At 56.0% G+C, this 15,259-nt stretch overlaps 1 protein-coding gene across 1 annotated transcript in view; it reads right to left on the reverse strand.

Moving 5' to 3' along the window:
• Nucleotides 1-15,259, reverse strand: part of AJAP1 (adherens junctions associated protein 1) — a 128,595-nt gene that overhangs the window by 60,595 nt on the left and 52,741 nt on the right. Inside the window, exon 2 of the mRNA XM_070604109.1 lies at nucleotides 5,914-6,710. Coding sequence (XP_070460210.1) covers nucleotides 5,914-6,710 — 797 coding nt within the window. The remainder of the gene's footprint in view (nucleotides 1-5,913; nucleotides 6,711-15,259) is intronic.

Below are 15,259 nucleotides of genomic sequence, written 5' to 3' on the forward strand. Positions count from 1 at the left end.
CCGAGCCTGGCTGAGCCTTCCCTTCCTACCTGGAACAGCCCCTCCTGCTCTGATCCACGTTTCCAGAATAACAATTATGCCATTGCCTAAGTTGTGGCTCTGTGACATTTCCTCTTCCGTCCTTAACTGTCAATTCTCTCCTGTGCGAGCATCTGTCCTTACCTGTCTGGCTTTCCCACTAGATTTTAAACTCCTTGAAAAGAGGGCAAGGGGCTGGGCTTTTCATCCCCCGCCCCCTCCTCCAACCAAGATGCAGTGTTTAATTCAACTAAGTACGGAGTTGATGTTCCCTGTGCAACTGATCAGCAGCCAGGACTTGTACAGCCGGCCCTCTTAACATAGCCAAATAAAAATTCTAAAAATGATGTTCTGTCTAATATTTAATCTCAACACTTAGAAGCATTTCCCTGTGAGGGGATGAAAATCATAAATTCAATCCACTGTTTATCAAACGGATCTGTTATCAGTCCAGCGTTTCCTGAAGCGCCGGACGTAAGGAAGGCACATTCTCCAGGGGTGTGTGTGGCCCCAGCAGCTCCCGGACACCTGAGACCCGAATAGCCGCGGCCCCAGTCGTCAACCCCGGAGGAGACTGACTTCCAGGTGGAGGGAGGGCCAGCTCGGAGCTCCCTGCAGCTCTGCGGGGCCCAGGCAGGTGAGTCGAGCTGAGGCTCCCAGGTAGAAAGTGCGCTGGGAGAGATGCCGAGGTTCTGCAGGAATTCAAGAACCTTCTGATCTCTCAGAAGGAGAATGAGGCCTGAGGGAAACAAAGACGCTGAAGAAGCACTGACTGCAGTAAGTGTGAGCGAGGAGCATGAGAAAAGGAACGAGAGACAGCCGCGATGCACCCTCCCCAGAACTCCAGGCTGGCTGTAATGAGTCGGAGCTCATTTACCCGCTGGGTGTGAACACAGCTTTGCTCAGCAAAGGCAGAGGAGCGCCTGGGAGGCCGGACGGGGCCAGAGAGCTGTCGGCAGACACACGCGATCCCGAGACAGGTCGTCATCCGAAACCGCAGCCGGAAGGATGGGCCACAGCCGGCGGGACATGGCGACCACATCCATTCAGAAGGCCCCACTTAAGACCCTACGGGCCAGCCTTGCCCACTACAGAGCATCGAACGTTTAGCGGAGCTCCGAACGCTCATTTGTTCCTTGACGCTTTTATCCCAATTAAGCCACTCAAAACTTTTGAAGTTCATTAGTCATTTGCTTCAAATATCTTTAAATTAAGGACAGATTCACTTCCCTGGTAGCAAACAGCCAGCCAGTTAATTAAAAAGGTCTCAGCATCAAAACCACCATCGCAGCTGCCAGCAGAGGGGAGGAGCATGTCCCCTTCCCGCAACCGGGTGGCATCTCACGCCCTCCACTCAGATCTGATCCTGCGTGGAGAAAACAGAGCATCCCCTGAGCCCTGCACCTGAGGCTGCAGCGCTACGCAGGTCAGCCGAGCGACAGAGCACAAGGAGACGACCCCCGCCCATCCCTCGTGCCTACAGAGGGACACACCTAAAGGACACTGAGGGCCTCCTGGTGACAAGGACAAAGCAACTTGGAAATCATCCTTGGAAACGCATGAATGAATTTCAATGTGAAAATTACCAGGACCAGGATGACATCTGAGCCTTCGCATCCTTGGGCAGCTGGGTGTCACGAATACGTGATTGATCCAAGTGGGAACCAATCCTGAAATGACAATGGGATCTAAAGGGCCTCTTGGCCCCTTCTGAGGGGGGCACCTTCCGACTCAGGGACATGAACTGTTGAAGAAAGTGCCAGATGCGTCTACAGGCCGGAGAGTGTCGGGGCCGGGGTGCCAGCGGGCAGGGTCTAAGAATGTCAGGTGCAGGAGACGCTTACAGAGCACTGGCAGTGTGCGAGTGCCCGCGGCCCAGCAGGTCCCACAGCAGGCAAAGGCAGCCACCCAGCCAGCCGGCTTGCGTTCCCCACAGCTCCCTTTGTGGGTTTTAAGATTAAAGCCCAGGAAATGACTTTCTGTTTTTCTCCCAGGAGACTTTGTGATTCCAGACTCAGAACACAAGCCGCAAGAGAGCTGTCGCAGAAGGATGGCACTTCGCTGTGGGGAGCCCTCCTCTCTCGACCTTAAGTGAACTTCTGACCCGTCTGACACTCACCCTCTGCCAGCACTGGGCGAGGCTGGAGCTCAGTGCCTCGGGGAACCTGAGCCAGGTGATTTTCCATTCTGAGTGGTTCCTGGCTAGCACCACCTACACCTCTGCATGGAGCACCAAGGTCAGGGATGAGGACGTGGGACCTCATCAAAGGACCACACAGTGGAGCAGCAAATGGAGCTGCAAGCTGGTGGAGCAGATCATTACAAAGATAACAATCATCGTTATCACCATCACCATCATCATCATCATCACCATCATCACCACCACCACCATTATCTCCATCATCATCTGCTCCATCATCATCACCTTAATCACCAACATCATCACCATCAACATCATCACCACCACCACCATTATCTCCATCATCATCTGCTCCATCATCATCACCTTAATCACCAACATCATCACCATCAACATCATCATGTATACCACCATCATCATCACCATCATCTCCATCATCATAATTACTGTCATCATTATCATCACCATCACCACCATTATCTCCATCATCGTCTGCTCCATCGTTATCATCACCTTCATTGCCAAAATCATCACCATCAACATCACCACTGCCATCCTCATCACCATCATCACTTTCATCATCACCACCATCATCATCGTTATTATATTAACAGCAGCAAACACATATTGAGCAGCTTTTATGTCTCACGCACTGAGCACCTGGCATGCACTATCTCACTTAATCTTTACAACATTGTGAGACGGTTAATTCTGTAATTCCCTTTGAGGCACAGAGAGGACAAGCAAGTGACCCAAGTCTGGCTAATACAAGTGAGGCCAGGAATCTGAAGGGAGGAAGGGGCACTCTCAAGCACTACATTAAAACCAGGAGGGACTTCCCAGTCACTTCCCTTGCAGGGTGATTCCTGCAAGAGGGGCCCTTTAACAATTCCAGCAGGTATTCCACGTAATGTTGACCCCTGAGGGATTTCAGAATGCCCCAAATCACCAGCCACCTGCCCTCCCATGCCCAGCAATGCCTTTGCTACAGACAGACAAGAAGACATAACACACCCCTTCTAAACATTTCTCTACAGAAGCAAAAATAAAACTCACAACTTCCAAGCTTTGATTCCAGACATCCCTCCTTGGACAGCAGAACTGACAACGAATTCTCCATAGCACTTTCTAAAACCCTAATTCCAGACTTTATGTGGCCCAGCAATGAGTGGGCAAAGCTGGGTGTGTCTAAGATGACAAGATTCCCTGGGGGCACACTTGCCCTTGACACCTGCAACCCTCTCCTTGGAGTCACTCTTGCTGGGTATAAAAACTAGCGTGTACGGTGGAGTCTTGGGTGCCAGGCCCCATTGCTTGTACGCTGTGTTGATTCACTGAGTCTTCACAGCAACCGTAGAGGAGAGACATTTCTAAGCTTTACTTTGCTGATGAAGAAAATGAAGCCAATAGAGAAGAGACCTTGCCCAGGGTCACACGGCAACATGCAGCAGAGCCCAGATTCACATGCAGATCTGCAGGCTGGAAGCACACACTGCTAACTGCAGCATGCACAGCCTCCCGGACTGCAGCACTGGGATCCCCAAGACCACCCTCACTGCCTGAAATTTGCTCTGAGAAGTGTGGGTAGTGGTTGTGCTCACAGAGACTCAGGGGCCCAGGTCTACATCGGATGCTGCAGGGGCGACGCGGACTCGGGGGGATCCTGCTTGGGCTCTCTGTGCACCGGGCTCGGGGCCCTTATGTAGGACCAGCTGTGCTCTGATGAACCCGCTTAGGAGAATCATCTCCACGTTTTCTCTCTCCCCTTTGCCTGGCCTGGAAGCCAAAGGACTGCTGGCTGTCCCTTCTCAGCATCCAGCATCACTTCCCAGAATTAACATTTCTCTGCATTAGAAGCAAATGCACATATTTTCCCCCTTTTAAATTTGTTTTGCTAAACAAATTAATGTAGCACCAGATTATATTATGAAGAACCATAAATCTTTTCCAAGATAAGCATCTGTCGAGTCGGATTAGCGACATCCAATGTACTGTGAATTAATTTGCTAAGCCTTATAATGCTGTCCCGGGCGTCTAACTTAGTCATAACAAATGTAATTTGGAATAAATGGGAACCTGTTTTCTCATCCGTGTCTACAGAGTAAGTGACGTATGCAGAGGAGAGGACAGTAAGTGAATGCAGCACTAAATTCTATTATGATGATGGCTTGTGAGTTTATTGAGGTAAAAACAAATGCTTTGTGAACTGCTCGAGGGAGCTTGGCACAGAGCGGATGAACCACAGGACTTGTGTGTCTGTAGATTCTGGAAGGAGGCTCGGAGGGAGGTGGCCTACGTGCAGCCCGCAGAGCCTTTCCCCGGTCCTCTCCCGCTCACCGCGTCCACCCAGGGGCCCGGCCCCTGACCGCCGGCAAGGAGATGGAGCTGGGTTTGCTTTCACAGATATGTTGCTCTCTAGGGAAGAGAGCTCAGAACGAAAACTGTGGTTCTCTTGTCCGGTGAGGGAAGGAAGTAGGTCATGGAACAAAGGCCACCCCCTCCACGAAAACCTGTCCAACTACCGGCCGTGCCTGCCTGCCGGCCAGGATGCAGACTCTAGTGCAGACACTGAGCGCAGGGGAACGGTGGCATCTTTGAGGAGCAACTCTCTTCCGCCCCTGGCTCTGAAGAGGACCCGTGTGTAGGGGGCCAGCAGCCCAAACCCCGGAGGGTATGAAGAAGCCCCCACCCCTTTGTGCTGATGACCAGAATTTGCCTCTCATTTTACGCAGTCAGCAAATACCGCTGTGTGTCCTGGACGTTCCTGCATGGATCCGATCTGTGAACTTTGGAGTCACGGCGGGGCGTGGGGCCACGGCCGGGTCACAGAGGCAAGGGGGATGGAGGCGGGTTGGAACACAGGAGTCCCGGACTCCGCGCTCTCCCTCAGCCGGCCACGAAGCTGGTACATGCTACTGGTGAAGGGACAAGTTTCGGCCTGGGAGATTTCAAGGAGCAATTCTGAAGCACTTGGAGGAGAAGGTAAAGGAGGAGAAAGGAAAATGAGTATCTACATGGCAGTAGATATGTCAGAGCCAAGAAGTCATCCACATGCACCTGGAATAACGGAAGCAGAAGAGCCACAGCCACTCCCTCTGATCTGCGTCCTCCAAACACCTCCCAACGGGCCTCTGGGGAAAGACACTCACTGCCCAGCCCGAGTCAGTCCGCGAAGCCTCAGCTAACAGCACAGGAAGTCCCTCCGCATCCCTGACCTCACTCTCTCCTGCTGCTCAAGTTGATTCCTAGTTCTGGACCAATCTGGCAGTTGCTCCTCCTTAGGGCCACACCCTTGAAGGTTTTGAAGACCCCACATGGCCCCTAACTCCCTCAGCAGATGTGCCCACATCTTATTCCCAAGGCTGGCCCAGATGACAAAGCTCCCCCATTTGGGAAGATGCGGCAGTGTGTCTGGTGGGGCTCAGATGCCCCCAACACGGGCATGGCGGGCACTACATCCACTTCCAGCCCCCGACTAAGGACAGAGGCTCTCCCTTTTTCTTCCAGCAGCCAGAGCAGCCTGGCTTCCTCCTCCTAGAGCACAACCTGTATTTGCCAGTACGCACCCATGTGCAAGTTCACAGACACACAACGCCCCATGCTTCCCCAGGTCCCACACCCAGCTCTCACCCTTCGTCGTTGTCTTAGTTTCTGCCGATGGTAAAGGCAGATTCCCACCAGGTAGCATCATGCAGGTACAGCTCAGCATCCCTCCCCTCCACAAGTGAACCCAACCGAAAGAGAGAGGGCCGTACCTGAGGTCTCCCCCAGAATCCGCGGGGGCTTGTCTTTGCTGGGACTGGTGGAAGGCTCCGTTGTGCTAAACCCAACTGGGATCCTATTCCTGGGGTCCAGGGGCTCGGTGACCCCCTTAGTCTGCAGTGTCATGGAAGTGGCCGTGGTGGCCGTGGTGGTGGTGGTCGTGGTGGCCACAGTTGTCTTCCGTGTTTGGAAGGTGGAGACGGTGGTGGGGCCGTAAAACCCCGGAAATGTGTTGGATTCTAGGGCCTCCTCCTCCCCCGTGGGCCCCCAGGCAATGAACTCCGTCTCTGTGGTGGGCCTGCTGCCTCGGAAGTCGAAGCTGTTGACCCCGGGCCCCTGCAGGTGCCTCTTCCCCCTCCGCAGGAGGGCCTGCTGGTCCGTGGTGGCCCCGCTGCCTGCCGGGGACGCTGCCGACGAGGAGGAGGAGCTGAGGGCAGGGCTGGATTTTGCAGCAGCTGGGGGCTTGGCGAGCCCCCCTTTGGGCACCAGGGTGGCCACCTGTTCCCTGGGTCTGTGCGCCCGCTTGGCGCGGGGGCTCTGCAGCTGCCCGTGACCGCGCTCCACGCGGGGCGGCCGGGGGCTCCACGCCGGCGCAGGGACCCGGGCTGGCTGTCCGCTTTTAAAACTCCACAGGCGGGGGGGCCGGTGCGGCGGCCGCGGCAGGAGCCGGAACTCGGGGCCGGGCCCCAGGGACTCACATGTGGGCAGATCCATGGCGAGCTGAAACATGGCTATCAGTATCCAAGCATGGCTTCCGAGGGAGCAGCCCGGCCAGCGGATGCACATGGAACTGCGTGGAAGAGAGAGACAGCATCAGTCAGCGTGGGGCGCAGGGCAGGCTCTGCCTGGGCGTCTGTCCACCCCCCGCCGAGACAAAGAAACTCTCTTGTTGTACGGAGCTCGAACTCTGACTTCAGAGGGGAACTGAACCCTTCATTAGTTCATTTCAAAGGCTCCTTAAGTGCGATCTATTAACCAGCATCTTGAAAGAACAGTCCTGACTGTGTGTTCTCAAGAGCCAGTGCCCGGCCTGCAGCTCAGGCTCCTCCCAGGAGCTTGCAGCCCCCACGGCTGGTCACTAACACACAGTCCACTGCACGGGAGGGACACCGAGCCTCAAAACCCCCCACTGATGACAGGATGGCCTCAAAGGGCTTCCGTTCTCTGCTTTGCTTACACCCAGAATAAAACCGAGGCACCAAGAGGACACAAGGTGAGGGAACAGCAGAGCCCGAACGCAGTCTACACCTCAGGCCAGAAGCCGGCGCTGTCCTCTAGGTCACAGAAGTTCCCCGGCCCCAGGCGGGTGACTCTGAGCAGGGCGCCACCTCTCCTGATGTTTGGAGGGGCAGAGGGTCACCGTGCCAGACATCCCATAGGCGCCCAGGCCAGGCTTCTCCAGAGCCCCTGCCAGGCATGTGCTCTGCGCTCTGCGCTCCCCTCTCCCCTCCCCCGGCATCTCAGTCGAATATGCATATTTTGAAGCAGGCTTGTTTTCAAACACTGTACACGGGGCAAGCTTCTTATTTTCGCCCTCCTCTGGATTCGCTCAGGAACCTGAGACCTGCTGTGGATAAGCTGAAACTCTCTGGATGCTCCCACTCTGCCCAGGGCTGTTCTGCTGATGTCCCATCCCTGTCCCGCTGACGTCCCACCCCTGTCCCACTGAGGTCCCGCACCCCATTCATCTTCAGTGCAGGCGCCCTTGGAACCCCACTCATGTACCTCTGCAGCCCCTGGAAGGCTGGAGACAGGGCAGACCCTGCAGAGCCTGGTGAGGGTGAGGGCCGGGTTGCAGGGGAGGGTGCAGCCCCCTGGGATCTCGGAGCGACCTGAGAATGCAGGGTGTGGGGGGCGGACCTGCGGAAGGCTAGCAGCCAGCCCACGCTCCCCTCCCACCAGCTCAGAGGATTGAGGCCTGGTTACAGGTGCATTCAAAGTCAGTGCTTGTCACCAACATCATGTCTGAAAATTGACACAAGCCCAGAACCTCGGTGACTGCTGTGGGTGGGGTGGGCGAGGGGTTCGGTGCACAGAGCCACAGCAGAAGAGCTCCTCCTCCCCGCAGGCCCGCGAGACGAAGTTTGGCAGGTTTTCCGTATAAGGCGTCATGTGACTGGAAAAGGGACTAAATCAGTGAGTGTGTGTGCGTCACTGTGTGAGTGTGCACATGGGGTGTGTCTCAGAAATGCACATTGGTGTGTGTGTCTGTGTGTCAGTGTGAGTCTGTGTGGGTATGTCCATGTGCATCAGTACATGTGTGAGTGTGTCAGTGCATGAGCGTGTGTCAGTGTGACAGACTGAGTGTACAGTGGGTGTGAGTGCATCAGCGTGTGAGTGAGTGTGTTGGTGCTTGAGTGTGTGTCAGTGTGTGACTGTGAGGTGAGTGTGTCGGCGTGTGTGTGAGTGTTGGCGTGGGTGTGTCCGTGTGTGTGCTCCCCTCCGCAGTCTGCACTGAGGCCCTGTGGGGCTGACCCTCTTGTGCTGACACTGAGGTCTGTGCGCTCCCGCCGGCCACCAGGATGTGGAAAGGAAGAAACTTGCATTAACGAGCGCTAATTACCAAAAAGGACTAATCCCCAAATAACAAGGCCCCAGCGTTTTAATCAGAATGAAAGTGCTTTACTGCAAAAATTAGGAATTGCTCATTATGCTAATGCCCCCGCAGGCTTCTGTCGCGGTGCAATTTCCCCGCACAGCCAGGCAGGCTCGGGGCAGGGACTGGGGCCGCCCCGTCACTGCACACAGAAATTTAGGTCAGGGTGAAATTGCCCTGCACAGCTAAGGGCAGCAACTCTGAGGCCGCAGAGACCGAGGGTGGATGCTTTAGGCCTCTGCTTCTCCCACCGCTCTGCACACCGGAAAGAGCGCTGCCTCGGAGAAATGAGACGCTGCTCAAGTGGCCGTGGAGCCCAAGCCCAGAGGGGACCAGTGGCCACCACTGGGCAACACCAGGATTCAGCAGGCCCCATCTGGCCTCACCAGTCCTCACTAGGCCACACCAGGTACCACCAGGCCTCACCAGACACCTTCAGATCCCCCCAGGCCCGCAGGGTACTAGCAGGCCCCCCCCAGGCAGGCTGAATAAAGAACAGCCGCGTGCAAACCCGCCTGCTGTCAGAACTTGGAGAAACATCGCCCCAGGAAATTAAAACCGCAGCACCTGAGCCTGTCCTGCCTGCCCCAGCATAACTTCACACACAGGATATTTCTGTCATTTGTCACCAATCATGAGCTGTAATTGGTTACCATAGAAACCCCCTCATTTCCACGCCACTCAGCTGTTACGCAGAAACCCCACTGATGGCAACGGCAGCGAGAGCTGGGTTTGCGTCTCCTCATCAAGTCCAGGTTCTTCCTTTCTAAAGTGATGGATTTGTTCGGAGAGGGAAAATAAGGAGGGCAGGTGGCCAAGTCAGGACAGAGGCTCCACCTCAGCCGCAGCAGGCAGGAAAGGCCCGGCCAGGGGTGGAGGGTGGGCTGAGAGAGCCCCTCCCACAGGGAGGTCAGGGGCCAATTCCACGGCCTGCAGGGAACCCACCATTGATCTCTTTACAGAGGTCAAAGGCCCCACACCCTCTGCTCTGTCACCAGGCCCGTCGGCCAAATGTGCGATCTGGACCTTCCCCATCCTGAGCCTCAGGTGGGGACTTCCTCGGTGAGGCTGCATCTTGGCACAAGGGGATTCAGCCACATCTGGAAGGACCACATGAGGGACAACAGCTGGCCTCTGTCCTCATCCCTCCAGCTGACCCTGAAACCACACAGGACCCCAGGAACGCTCTTCCATCCGACCCCGCTCAGCACAGGCCCGGGAGGCCCCCAATTCCACCCTCATTTCTTGATTAAGAGGTTCTCGGAGGACCACTCCCAGGTGCTCTCACCCCAGGAAGGCATCGTGGTGCCATCAGCCATGTCCTAAGATGGCAGAGGACCCCACACACCCACAGGAGGGAGGCCCCTTGGCTGCCGACAACACCACTAACCATCAGAGCTGGCGTGTGACACACCAAGGAGGCCAGGCCACGGTGCAGGCAGAGGCGGTGTCACCTCCCCGCAAACTCTGGGGCATCCACAGACCCCTTAAGAACATGCCCCCACGTCACACCCACGAGGACGGCTACAAGCAAAAAGACAATTCCGAGTGTTGGTGAGGATGTGGGCAGACGACAACGCTCAGACATTGTTGGTGGGAACGCGAAATGGTGCAGCCCCTGTGGAAAAGCCTGATAGTTTCTCAAAGATTTAGAGTTACCGCCAACCCAGAAATTCCACTCTTGGGTACAAATATATGTCCACACAAAACTGGGTACATGAGTGTTCACAGCAGCATCAGTCATAATAGCAGAAAGTGGAAACAACCCAGCGTCCAGTACTGATGGACGGATAAAGAAAATGTGGTCCACCCCCAAAGCCATGAAAAGAAGAGAAGAACTGACAGGTGCTAAAATGTGTGTGAACCTTGAAAACGTGGTGTGAAGTCAAAGGAGCCACACACATAAGGCTTCCTGTCGTATGACCCATTTACATGAAATGCCCAGAGGCAGCAGAGAGATCCGTAGAGACAGAATATAGATCAGTATGTGCCAGGATCTGGGCCTGGGGGGAACAGGGAGTGACTGCTCATGGTGATAGGGTTTCTTTCAGGGGGTGATGAAAGTGTTCTGGAATGAGTACTGATGACGGCTGGACATCCTTGTGAATACATTCAAACTGCTGAACTGAAGGTGAATGTTAGGGTTGGTAGGTTCTATCTCAAGAAGTGGATGTGTGGAGGGTAGTGGAGAGACCAATTTGGGGTGCTTTGCACAGAGTCCTAACCTGGGCCCTGGCCCTGCAGGTGGAAGGGAGGAAAGGATGCCAAGGCCACAGGGGCCTCTGAGCTGCGGGCACATTGCAATGATGACGCTGTGGAGACGTCTGGATCCGTCCACATGATCCTCACTGGGGCTCGCCCCTTGCTGGAGCGCCCGAGGGCCCATGTCCACACCCTGAGCAGGCCGGGCGGGGCTGGTTCCCACTCGGCAGCATCCTGGCCCAGACTTTCAAATGAAGAACAGACTCGCCCGCCTCCCCACAGGATTGCTTCCAAACTGAGAACTACCGCTCCATCTCACTTTATTTCCTAGTTTGTAGCATTCTTGCTTCTCTTCCTTTTAAATTTTTATTGAAATCTTTTTTTTTTTCCCAAGAACAGTTTAATAAGATTCAGTGAATTGAGATTCAACTCGCTACCTTCTGTATATTTCCTTCACAGAAGAAAATCTCTGTCAATTTAAGGAGACAAAGACATCGCTTCCACTTAAGGTTGCACTTTTCCCTGAAGGGCGAGGTTTGCAGGGCTGCTTCCTGCAAGCAGCTGCCGGAGCACCGGGGCGATGAGGCCCTGGGCTGGCCAGGCAGGGAGCTCAAGCAGGAGCCTGGGGACTGCACGGCCCAGAGGCCATTCGGAATTGCCTGGACGGGACGGGACCTCAGAGATGTCCAAGGGGCAGTGACGGGCACCCCACGTGCAACCCCAGCACTAGATGGCTGAGGAAGACCCCCAGCCCCCCGAGGGCCTGCTCTTGGGCTTGCCATCAGCTGGCTCTTGGGCTTGCCATCAGCTGGCTCGGGGAACAAGCCACCAGGAGAACAATTCTGTTTGATGGAAAAGTCGGCCTGAGCGTGGGCCTGTTGCTTCCACTCTGCAAGCCCCAGCTTTTCCATCCTTCACATGAGACAGTTGGAGCAGGTGAGCTCTGAGGTCTTCTTGCCGTCGAACATGTGTGTGTCTGTGATCAATAATCGACAGGGGACAGATGGAAATGACACCACGGATGCAAGCAGAAGAGACACGGAGAGCTTCTCACGCTTGGTTTGCTCATGGGAGTCCGTGATCCTTTGTGGACACTCTGCACCTGCAGACATGGACGTCCCCTCACCTGGGGCCCAGGGATCCTGCGGAGTCCCCCTGCCCCTCCTTGGCATGACTAAACGGCCAGACACTTCCCCATCCCACTCATCTTCCATTGGTTTGTTTGCTCAAATAACCTTGTCATCTCAGGACAGTTCTGGATTTCCAGAAAACTGCAAAGAGCACAGAGAGTTCCTGTGTCCTCTTGTCACGGGTCCCCCTGCAGTTAACACCCTACGCCACTTGGTGTATTTGTCGCAGCTAAGGGAAAACACAGGTCTGCTACCATTAATGAAATTCTGTGCTTTATTCGGATTTTACTACTTTTTCCCTAATACCCTCTCCTCTTCCAGGAGCCCACCCAGGACACCACATGACATCCAGTCGTCATGTCTTGTTAGGCTCCTCTGGGCTGTGACAGCTGCTCCGACTGTCCTTGTTTTGCAGGACCTTGACAGTTGAGGAGCGCTGGTCCACGATTTTGTTGACTGTCCCTCTATTGGGATCCGTCTGCTGCTTTTCTCGTGGTGAGACGGGGTAACGGGTTTTTCTCATCCCATCATTTCATGGGTCCCTGCTATCAACACGACTTGCCACTGTTGATGTTGACCGTGGCCACCTGGCTGAGGTCCTGTTCGCCAGGTGTCCCTTCCCACACGCTAACCTTGGCACGCAGATCACTAAGTACAGGGCACACTCTTGTGGGGTGGGGGGCACCCACTCTTTCTTAACTCTTCTTAACTCACCTGTTTGACAGCCAGAACAGGCCGGAGGAAATGGAAGGGGACGGATCTAAGGAAATAATGGTCCCACACGGAGCAGAGGGTAGATGACAGGCACCACTTTCTCTTTCCTTGAAACCTGAGCTCCGAGTGCTTCTGGGGCACTGGCTGGCAGTGGGGAGCAGCGTGTCCAGCCCTGGGGCTCTCTCCCCAGGGGGCTGGGCAGCAGTGGGGAGCGGCGTGTCTGGCCCTGGGGCTCTCTTCCCGGGGTGCCAGCTGGCAGTGGGGAGCAGCGTGTCCAGCCGTGGGGTTCTCTCCCCGGGGCGCTGGCCGGCAGTGGGGAGTGGTGTGTCTGGCCCTGGGGCTCTGTTCCCGGGGTGCCGGTTGACAGTGGGGAGCGGCGTGTCCGGCCCTGGAACTCTCTCCCCGGGGCGCTGGAGGGGCGCTTGGGAGGGGGTCATCACGGAGATTGGCTCTCGGGCACGTTCAGAGCCACCTTCTCCTAGAACACGACGTGATACTCTGTTCCTTGCAAAGATGCGACCAAGGGGTGGCAGGCTCTGTGTCCTGGACTGATGGAGCTGGCAGTGAGCCTGCTGAGAACGAATCCCAGACCCGAGACTGTGACAGAGGGGCCAGTGGAGGCCACGCTCGGCCCCTCACCTTTGGGCAGAGCAAAGCTCCAGGTGGGGGCCTTCCTCTCATCCCTTGTCCTCCTCTGAAATGAACATTCCATCAGCAAGAGGGTTTTGCTTTTCGGGGGGAAAGGAGATCTTGGTGCCTGGTGCAGAAAAGGCCTGTCACCCCCAGATTGTCCCCCGACCCCATGCCACTCCGAGCTCTCTGGCACCCCTGCCCAGGAGAGAGCGATACCATCTCCCAAGGCTGCAGACGTCTGTCTCTGCCCTCCACGCACGGATCCTTGGCACCCACACACACTCAGGTGCCTCCTTTCAAGCGTGTCCCCCGAAAGGTAGCAGAGACCTACCCTCCCTACTCAGAGACCCACGGTCTCGCCGTCTCCGTCCCCAGCACTGGTACGGAACACACACTCTCTTCTGGAAAGCAGTCATAGGTGCCATTTTCCTAATGAAAAACCATGGGGCCGGGACTCTCCTGAACGGTGCTCGCAGCCTGATGTCGCCGAGTGTCCCGTCAGAGCCGCTCTGCACTCCCCCTCGTGACTTACGTGACTAACAGCTCCTCCCTCTCAGGGAAGGCACTTCGGTGATCTAGAAGGCTCCATCTTCCACAGCCCCGGTGGATGTCAGGTGCACAGGTGATATCTGACCCACAGAGAAGGAGCAGTGCCTGACAGAAACCTCCAGAAGGACAAGAAGTCTCTGGCTACTCTCTTTCCTGGAGCATGGGGTTCAGCCACGGGCTTCCAGGGTCCTCTTAGCACCCTCCCTCACGAGAGAAAGCCTCACTCCAGGGTCCCAGCCCAGGAGGCGCTCAAGCCTGAGTGAACCAGGGGTGATGCCTCCCGCCCACTCCAGGGCGGCCGAGGGCCAGCACCTTGCAGAGAGGCTGTAACATGGCCCCCAGGGCGAGGGTCAGCCCAAGGAGTGTGTCATCACATCACAGCCCACACCAAACATGCACCCACCTAACTGCCCTGCTGGCATCCACTGGCCTCCCCGGGAATCGCAGGATGTCCTGGCTGGAAGGAAGAGCCACAGTCTTTGGTGCAGCCCACCCTGAAGCCAGGTCCTCCACCCACTGGTGCTTGGGACCCGAGCGGGGCGAGCAGCTCAGGCTCCACGGTCAAGCTGTGTGAGAAGCAGTGGGCGAGGCAAAGGGAGAGCGGCCCCTTGACTGACCCTTCTCTCGTGGAGCATCTGAGGTGGGTGTTGCCAACCCAAACCCTCACACCCTAAGGGCGCCAATGTGAGACCCACCACTGAAGGGGCTGGGCTGGGGTCACAGCAAGCCAGCACCGGACCTGGACCCAGAGCCCAGAACTCAGGGACTTAAAACCTCTGTGCTCAGGAACTAGGTCCCAACAATCCTAGACCTGTGGGACCAGGAACATACTGGACACAGAAAATAGAGCCAAACCAGAACCTCTGTACTCATAATGGTGGTGACTCCACAGCCTGGACGGTGGCTCTGCCCAGGGAGATGTGGGGTGGGCACTGGACCTCGGCAGGTGTTACTGCACGGCCCCCTCCCAACCTTACACAGCATCAGGGCCCTGTGGGGCCCAGGGAATTGCTTCGCACGCTTCTGCAGAAGATAATAAGCCATAGCATCTCCGTGGTCCTGAGGGTTTACACGGCGTGTTTATATACATCGATGCTCCTCATCTGGGGTGACTGTGCCTCCAGGGGACGTTCAGCAATGTCTGGAGACATTTCTGGTTTCGGGCTGCTGAAGGGCATTGCTGCTGGCATCTAGTGGGGGAGGCCAAGGATGCTTCAAAACATCCTATGGTGCACAGGACGCCGCCGCCAGACTCACCCAGCCCCGAGGGTCCACAGGGCTGAGGCCGAGAAACCCTCTTGCACACGTGTGGTTGCTCCTCCCAGGGCCTGGCGAGGTGGGAATAACCATCTGTATCCCCAAGAGCAAAGAGACTCAGTGATGACTGACTCACATGTGCCCCAGAGGGGCCTGGTGTGGTGGTGACACGAGGGGCTCACGGTTGGCTGCCTGACTTCCAGTCTTGGGCTGCAACCTGCTAGCTGCATGAGCTTGGGCAATCTAAATAACCTCTCT

Source organism: Equus przewalskii, chromosome 2, assembly GCF_037783145.1.
Source record: "Equus przewalskii isolate Varuska chromosome 2, EquPr2, whole genome shotgun sequence".
Taxonomy (NCBI): Eukaryota; Metazoa; Chordata; class Mammalia; order Perissodactyla; family Equidae; genus Equus; species Equus przewalskii.